Genomic DNA, 8865 nt, shown 5'->3' with positions numbered 1-8865 from the left:
TGGGAATAGATTTGTTGAACCTGATGGCCACGGTGGGGTTTGACAAGCTCGAAGACAAGCAGTAGAAAGCCTCACTGCATGTGACGGGCATTATCTTGCTGAAATGTAAGCTCAGGATTGTTTGACCTGAGGAGCAACTAAACGGGGTACAGAATATCGTCGACATACATCTGTGCTGTGAGGGCGCCGCGGATAACAACCAACGCAGTACTGCTACGAAATGAAATGGCGCCCCAGATTATGAGGCTTGGCTGTCGGGCTGTATGACTGAGGACAGTCATATTGATGTTCCACCACTGTTACGGGCGTCGCGAGACCCTTATTCGTTGGTCACATCAGTCAGGAACGTCACTAACTGGAGTATAATTGTCTTCAGTAGTGAGTCCCGCTTCAAACTGAGCCCCAGTGGGCAGGGAAGACCCCTTTGGTTGTCATTCGTGGCAACCTAAGAGCATAGCGGTACGACGGCGACATTCTACGCTCTGTTTTGCAGCCCTTCAAGATAAGCCATCCTGGGCTAACATTTCAGCAATAAAATGCCCACCCGCACGTGGGGAGCGTTTCTACTGCTTGTCAAACATCACCCTGGCCAGCAAGGTCACCGGATTTATCTCCAGTTGAGAACATTTGGAGCATTGTGGGCAGAGCCTCCCAACAGGCTCTGGATAATAACGATCTAACACGCTAATTGGATAGAATTTGGCACGAAAACCCTTAGGAGGGTAACCAACGATTCTATCAATCAATGCCAAGCCGACGAACTGCTTTCAAAGCGTCCGAGATGGACCGACGCGCTGTTGACTATCTCAGATTGTGAAGCTTTTCTCTTGAATAATCTGTTAATTTTTTTTCTGAAACTGTAATCATTCTTTGAATGAACATGTACATCATGTCTATCAATTTCCTGCCCATTATGATAATTCCTTGCAGGCAACGGCCTTGTCGCAGTGGATACATCGGTTCCCGTCAGATCACCGAAGTTAAGCACTGTCGGGCGTGGCCGGCACTTGGTTGGGTGACCATCCGGTCCGACACGAGCTGTTGCCATTTTTCGGGGTGCACTCAGTCTCGTGATGCCAATTGAGGAGCTACTCGACCGAATAGTAGCGGCTCCGGTCAAAGAAAACCATCATAACGACCGGGAGACCGGTGTGCTGACCACACGCCCCTCCTATCCCCATCCTCAACTGAGGATGACACGGCCGTCGGATGGTCCAGGTGGGTGGCTTGTGGCCTGAAGACGGAGTGCTCTAATAATTCCTTCGTGGTGCGTTCTTCTTTTTCTTACTGTGTATTTAACAACTAAATAGTGAACAGGAAAGCGTGCCCAGATCGGTAAATAGATTAACGACATACTCGAGAAGAGACGAACAAGAGACTGAATTCCGAAAGAGTAAGAAACAGACGGTAGCGCGTACCTTGAATACTTCCCAGGCGGCGCTGAAAGGCAGCACGGCGACTCCGACCAGTAGGTCAGCGACGGCGAGAGAGACGATGAAGAGGTTGGTGACGGAACGCAGCTTGTGCGACAGGAATACGGCGGCCACCACCAGGCAGTTTCCCGCCACCACCATGACGTCGATGATGGCGAGCACGCCCAGCGTAGCCACATTGCGGCCCTCGGTCCACGCGATCTCGGGCTCCTCTGGACACCACTGGGTCTCCAGTGAGCCGTTGCCGGACTCGGCGGCACCGCTGACAGAGTCCATCGCAGATGTGGCCCTCCTCTGCTACAGTTCCTCAAGTCGGAAGCGATGTTCTGGCGCGCTGGACCGAAAGGATCTGTCGAATTCCACACGGCAACGACTCTTGATCACTTTGGGAATCTCTTCGTGGCCAATAGGTCGTCAGAAATGTCTTGTTTTGTACCACAGGTGCTTTTGTTCTAATCCTATGTCGGCTTCTGTAATCACTCAACAGTTACACCTCACCTACTCCTGAATGAACACCCAGCAGGTTACCTAGCTATCATGTAGCAACTATACACGTAACATTTTCAGCGAAAATATTACTTGAGTGTAGAAATAGTTTTGGATTCTGTCCAAGTGACCTATGATAAGTAATCAGAGCAGGCTATGTTTCTCAGACATGTTATAATCTTCTTTGGCCTTTATTTAGTACACATAATTAAGTAACTACAAAGGTTCAACTGCTGAAACGCATCCATCACAAGAGGAGAAACAAAACGAGGTAATAAGAAAACACCTACAATCTAGCTAAACGAAAACTGCAAACCTTGTCAGTGTACGGTGAAGTAACTATGAGATATGTACGGTGATAGTTGAATACCATGACATTTGCTTCCTGAAAGTACTCCTACTTTACTTGATCGCAACGTTCTGGTAAACCAACTGTACCACAACACATTCACGTTGGTGCTACATATTCGAGTCGATCCATCAATGCAAAGAACAAGCATCAGACACAGAAGTACCGTTTCCGTTTGAACTCCAGACTGAAGGGAAGATTCCATTTTGGAGTATCATCTAGTTGCTGTCAGAAGCAGGAACGCTCATCACTGATAAATCTGAAATTAACAGACGATGAAAGTGTTTGCGAGAAAGTTACAGGTTAGGCGAGTCGTCCAGTGTAATAGAGCAGCACACGATAGCCTCAGCAAGTTTTTTCATTCATCGACTCAGCCGATCGTCATGTTTCTTCCGTGGCTGAGCTTCTGACCCAACGATGGGAAATCTATATTTACCGTAACTTCTGATGCACCAAAAATAAATAGCTCGCAGATGCTGCTGTTTGGAAAACAGAAGTAAACGGTTAAAACCAGAATTCGAACGTTCGTAGCAGTGTGACACTTGTTACGGCGTAGAAATCTCACTGGATGGTTGTCAGACTACTTCCTACGATGGACCGGTGGATCAGTGTAGAATGGCCGCTCTTGGCCCGATGATTGTCTGCGCGTGGTCGTCTGGATGTCACATTACCAAGCTGCCCCGGCCGCTGCGGTACCTGGAACAAGGTACCACAGATATCAGTCTAATATATATACACAGGTATATAGACACATATAAAAGTTTAAAAATGAAATAATGAGCGCAGCTGAAGGATGAGTTATAGTACTTCCATAAGAAAAATATGTTAAACTTTCAAGAATTAAAAGATAAACACCACTGGCTCAAGAAAATACCTGAAGAACTGAAAAAACAACCTCCAGGACTTATTACATGTAAAACGTTTGAAGTGTAAGGTGAATACTACACGGTGACAATTGTTAATCCTGAAAAATCTCTTCGTATAACTCTTGATTAGTATGTCCTCCTTATGCGTCAACTAATTGTACAAATTTTTCTGCATACAAAACGTTTTATCGCTTCAAACAAAGTGTATTGAGTATTGTCTACATTTATTTGCACTTTCAGTAACATAAAAATTCAAAGTAAAGCAAAAGGTTTGACTTAGGGTCTCGATACCAGGATACTCACAGTACCGTTCTGCAATGTTTCCTTTTTGCTATCCGCTATCTGGAATCTACGTTAAAACTGGTTCATGTCTCGCCCGCTCGCTCCAAAAGTGCCAATTGTTCTAAACGCTTGGCCATCTGGGCCCTCCATTTCTGTCACTCATTTCAGGTCAAGCCTTGCATGTATCATAAAAAGCCTCTGGATGGTAGGCTAGGTCTCCTTCTGAGCTGTCTAAGTTGCTAAACACGGGTGCTTCTCAGTGCCACTTCCTTGGAAGAAGACTCAACAGAACACTGAGAAGCACTCATTTTTGGAAAACGCCTTTCTGACAGCGGAAGTAGTCAAAAATGGCTCAAACGGCTCTCAGCACTATGGGACTTAACATCTGAGGCCATCAGTCCCCTAGACGTAGAACTACTTAAACTTAACTAACCTGTGGACATCACACACATCCCTGCCTGAGGAGGATTCGAATTTGCGACTGTAGCAGCAGCGCGGTTCCGGACTGAAGCGCCTAAAACCACTCGGCCACAGAGGCCGGCGGGAAGTAATCATTAGCCGTTAATGTATGTTGCCCACCAAGTTCTTCTCTATGTAATGAAGCTTGGTAGCTTATTAAATGAGAACAAAATTTACTGCTTGAAAATGACGTTATTTGCCTGTAAGTATAGTCATTTCCTTCGACAATAATGTCATAAACGTCAAGTCAGTCCATTACACACTGAAGAACCAAAGAAACTGGTACATCTTCCTGATATCGTGTAGGGCCCCTGCAACCACTCAAAAGTGCCGCAACACGGCGTGGCATGGACTCGACTAATATCTGCAGTAGTGCTGGAGGGAATTTACACTATGAATCCTGCAGGGCTGTCCATAACTCCGTAAGAGTACGAAGCGGTGGAGATCTCTTCTGAACGGCAAGTTGTAAGGCACCCCAAATACGCTCAATAACGTTAATGTCTGGGGAGTTTGGCGGCCAGCGGAGGTGTTTCAACTCTGAAGAGTAATCCTGAAGCCCCTCTGAAGCAATTCTGAACGCCTGGGCTGTCGCATTGTCCTGCTGGAATTGCCCAAGTCCGTCGGAATGCACAATGAATGTTAATCGATGCAGGTGATCAGACAGGACGCTTACGTATGTGTCACCTATCAGAGTCATACCTAGATGTAACAGGGGTCCCATAACACTCCAATTGCAAACGCCGCACACCTTTACAGAGTCTTCACCAGCTTCAATGGTCTCCTGCTCACATGCAGGGTCTATGGATTCATGAGGTTGTCTCCATACCCGTACATGTCCATCTGCTCGATACAATTTGAAGCGAGACTAGTCCGACCAGGTAACATGTTTCCAGTCATCAACAGAACAATTTTGACGAGTCCAGGTGAGGCGTAAAGGTTTGTGTCATGCAGTCATCAAGGGTACACGAGTAGGCCTTCAGCTCCGATGGACCATATCGATGATGTTTCGTTGAATGGTTCACTCGCAGACACTTGTTGAGGCTCAGCGTTGAAATATGCAGCACTTTGCGGAAGGGTTGAATTTCTGTCACATTGAACGATTCTCATCAGTCGTTGTTGGTTCCGTTCTTGCAGGATCTTTTTCCGGCCACAGCTATGTCAGAGATTTGATGTTTTAACAGATTCCTGATATGAACGGCATGCTCGTGAAATGGTTGTTCGGCGAAGTACCCACTTCATCGCTGCCTCGGAGATGCTGTGTCCCATCGCTCGTGCCCTACTATAACACCACGTTCCAACTCACTTAAAACTTGATAACCTGCCATTGTAGCGGCAGTAACCGATGTAACAACTGCGCCAGACACTTGTCTTACATAGGCGTTGCCGACTGCAGCAACGTATTCTGTCTGTTTACATATCTCTGCATTTGTACACGCATGCCTGTACAAGTTTATTTCGCGCTACAGTGTATAATTAACTGAACTTTCAATAAAACTGCACATGGAGTTTTATTGTATGTTACTCTCTGTCAACGGCCATGATACTGTAGTTCATATGAGTGTATCACATAGTGTTTTAGTAAGTACTTTTGATGTTTCATACAAGACATTTTAAAATTAAATTAAAAATATAAACTAATAATTGTGGTTTACTTACACCAAGTGTTTAATTATGGTTATGTGGTTTAAAAAATGTTTTAACATGAATGTTAAGTCATGTTTCACATCAAAATGACTGGCATGTTTCAGTAAGTCATTATATTGGTCCTCCTTATCTTTGCAACTGTTTAATGCAAAACTGGATTTCATTACTGTTGATACTTTGTCTACTTCTATTTTAATACAAAATTTGTTTCAAGTTTTAGTTAGACAGTTGTTATTGGTATATAGGGCGTTATTTCGTCCACTACGGCGCATATTGTGGCTGGTTGTAAAGGTCTGTAAACAGCATCCTCTGTGTGCGTGTTAAGGACATGAAATAACATTTGCATTTACGTGGCTATGGTGTCTACATGAGTCACTTCTTACAGCATGTTACGTTCTATGGTGGCTTCAGTACTGTATAATTGCCATACAGATACCGTTTTATGTATACAGCGATTGATTCCTCTCTATTTCTTATATTTGTAGCAATGATGATGGCTATGCGGTGGATGAAATGTAGATCTGCAATAAATTACAGATTGAAACGCGACTGACGGCTGAAAATGAAACAAAAGTTTTCACTTCACCTCACAATAGCCGTGTGTAACGGTTCCAATGGAAACCAGCCTGTCGAACAATTATTTCTGTGATCAGATTAGCTCTGTGACGGTGTTGCGTAAAAGGCACCATTAATGGAGCCTCTGTGCTGTCTCAGTTATTTAATGATAGTACACAGTTGCTCAAATCTGAAAACTGTGCCAAGTTGCTATAAACTGCACTACAGCTATAGAACATTCACACCAATCAGACTTTGCACAGAATTACAATTTTCCAACATTACAAGCATCCGAGATTTGCACAAATATTGCGTGTAAGATAATTACAACTGTACCTTTAATGAATTTGGGAGAGAAAGGAAACAACAGAATCGTAATATGATTCATATGATGTCCAACTGCTGTCCCCACTGCTCCTATCTTCATCGACTAGGAAATTAATACATTTGAAATTGTTTCTGCTATTACGGCTTGTTTCTCATTCGATCTTAAGATTTCGTTCCACACATGGTTCACGATATTCTTCCAGTTCTTCGACGTGTGACAGCCTCGGTCACAAGTCTCTTCGTTTATGGTATCGTAAATATTTTGCTTTCGTCCCTCGCCCTCTGCTTACATTTGAGCGAAGTCTGTTCAGTGGTATACTGGAGGCAGTGGTACGTTGAAAGACGTATACCCTCGTGGACGTAGTCTTTTCGCAAGGTCCAAAAGTTTCGTTATTTGCACACGCTGTTCGAAGTCAGTGTAATTTTCTCCAGCTGACGAAAATTTCATTTTACCTCGTAAAATATGTTTGTGTTTAATCTTGCGAAATGGCACCGGGTGTTACAGAAAAATTATCGAAGCTGACATTTTTCAGTAAGTAGGTAACGAAAACGAAATTAAATTTCAGGGAGAAGTAATAAAAACTGAGGTTTGCCGACAAGATAGTAATTCTGTTGGAGATACCAAACAAGTTTGAAGAGCAGCAGATTGAAATGGACTCAGTCTTGAAGATGAACACTAATAGAAGCAAAAAGAATTATGGTAATGGGATGTAGTTGAATTAAGTCAGGCGATGCTGAGGGAGTTAGATTAGGAAATGAAAAATTAAAACTACCAGAGCGCTTTTGTTGTTTATAAAGTAAAGTAACTGATGATGGCGGAAGTAGAGTGGATATAAACTATAGAATGTCGATGACAAGGAAAGTGTTTTCAAAGGAGTCATGTGTCAACACCGACTGTAGATTTAAGTGTTAGGAAGTCTTTCCTGAAGATATTTGTCTGGTGTGTAGTCTTGTATGGAAATTAAACGTGGGCAATGAACAGATGAGACAAGAAGAGAAAAGAAGATTTTGGAATCTGGTGCTACAGAAGAATGATTACATGGTTAGATCATGTAACTAATGAAGTGGTACTGAACAGAATTGAAAAAAGGGGAACTTTTGACGTTGCTTGACTAAAAGAAGGGATCGATTGATAGGACACATCCTAGGACACCAAGGAATCATCAGTTTAGTATTTGAGAGAAGCGTGGGGGTAAGATTGTAGAGGGAGACCAAGAGATGAATACGGTAAGCCGGTTCAAGTGGTTTTAGGTTGCAGTAGTTATTCGGAGATGGAGAGGCTTGTACAGAATAGAGTACCATGGAGATCTGCAACATTCTTCGGAGCGAAAAACATAGCAGCTTTTAAGGAACTTATGTATAAATGTAATATCATCCATTTCACATTTAGAGTCTGTAGTTTATTTTATGAGAAAATCAACTCAGTAGCTAGCACACAGTCGCTAAGCGAATCAACATGAACAGTAACAAAGCGCCAGCCTCGATGACGCTTGAGTTGGTGCACACGAAAATTATTGTGCGATGCACGCTAACTCCGACATTTTCTCGTCACAGTGTATATATGTTCCATTTATACTTCCGTCTCTGAACACCTTACTCTCTTCAAGTAATTTGTTAAAACAGTGGGAACGCTTTTATTTCCTGCTAGCAGAGCACTTTTCGACAGTGAAGCAATCAGCTTTAGGAATTTATGGTCTGTGAAATACATGTATAACAAGCAAACCTAACGACTATAGCACACTGCAATACTTACTAAAAGTTAGTCATCTGAAACTGCTCTAAGACTGAGTCATTGTTACGAGTAGTGGCAATTGCAAGAAGGATTCTTAAACAGTTAGCTGGACGCTGTGGCCGAGCAGTTCTAGGCGCTTCAGTCCGGAACCGCGCTGCTGCTACGGTCGCAGGTTCGAATGCTGCCTCGGGCATGGATGTGTGTGATGTCCTTAGGTTAGTTAGGTTTAAGTAGTTCTAAGTCTAGGGGACTGATGACCGCAGATGTTAAGTCCCATAGTGTTTCGAGCCATTTTGAACAGTCGCGAGTGATGTCAGGACGAACTGAATACGGATATCAGAAAGAAGTCTACATCGGAAAATGCGCTGTAGCAGGAAAGTTTTGCCTGCACGATTTCGTGCTGTGTCAGACGAGGAATTGTCTCACGGCGGGTATTGTTTCATAGTTGTTATTCCTGAACACTCCGCATATTGTAAACATAAAGATGAAGTTGCTTTTGAAAAACGTTGCGAGGCGTTTCTCTTTGCCTCTGCAGATCTCAGGAGGCTTGACGAATGGACTTCGCTAAATTCCGGCAAATGTTCTCCGTCTGCTGCTTGGAAAAGCGTTTCCTCTCCACACCGTAACCTTGCAGGACTTTTCCCGAGGATATAAACCACTAGGTCATCCTTAAGTGGTCTACCTTTAAGCTACTACATTATTCAATGGGACCTCGGAATTTTGAAACGACTT

General features: G+C 43.6%; 1 protein-coding gene across 1 annotated transcript in view; it reads right to left on the bottom strand.

The window, feature by feature from the left end:
* Positions 1 to 1284: 1284 nt before the first annotated feature.
* The window catches only part of LOC126252524 (octopamine receptor Oamb-like), a 209583-nt gene continuing 202002 nt past the window's right edge, over positions 1285 to 8865 (bottom strand). The window contains exons 2-3 of the mRNA XM_049953420.1: positions 1419 to 2964; positions 1285 to 1302 (exon numbers count right to left, since the gene is read on the bottom strand). Coding sequence (XP_049809377.1) covers positions 1285 to 1302; positions 1419 to 1709 — 309 coding nt within the window. The 5' untranslated portion in view covers positions 1710 to 2964. The remainder of the gene's footprint in view (positions 1303 to 1418; positions 2965 to 8865) is intronic.

This window comes from Schistocerca nitens, chromosome 4, assembly GCF_023898315.1.
Source record: "Schistocerca nitens isolate TAMUIC-IGC-003100 chromosome 4, iqSchNite1.1, whole genome shotgun sequence".
In the NCBI taxonomy this organism is placed as follows: domain Eukaryota; kingdom Metazoa; phylum Arthropoda; class Insecta; order Orthoptera; family Acrididae; genus Schistocerca; species Schistocerca nitens.
Note: the sequence above shows the minus strand (reverse complement) of the source record. Positions and strands in the feature narration are given on the sequence as shown.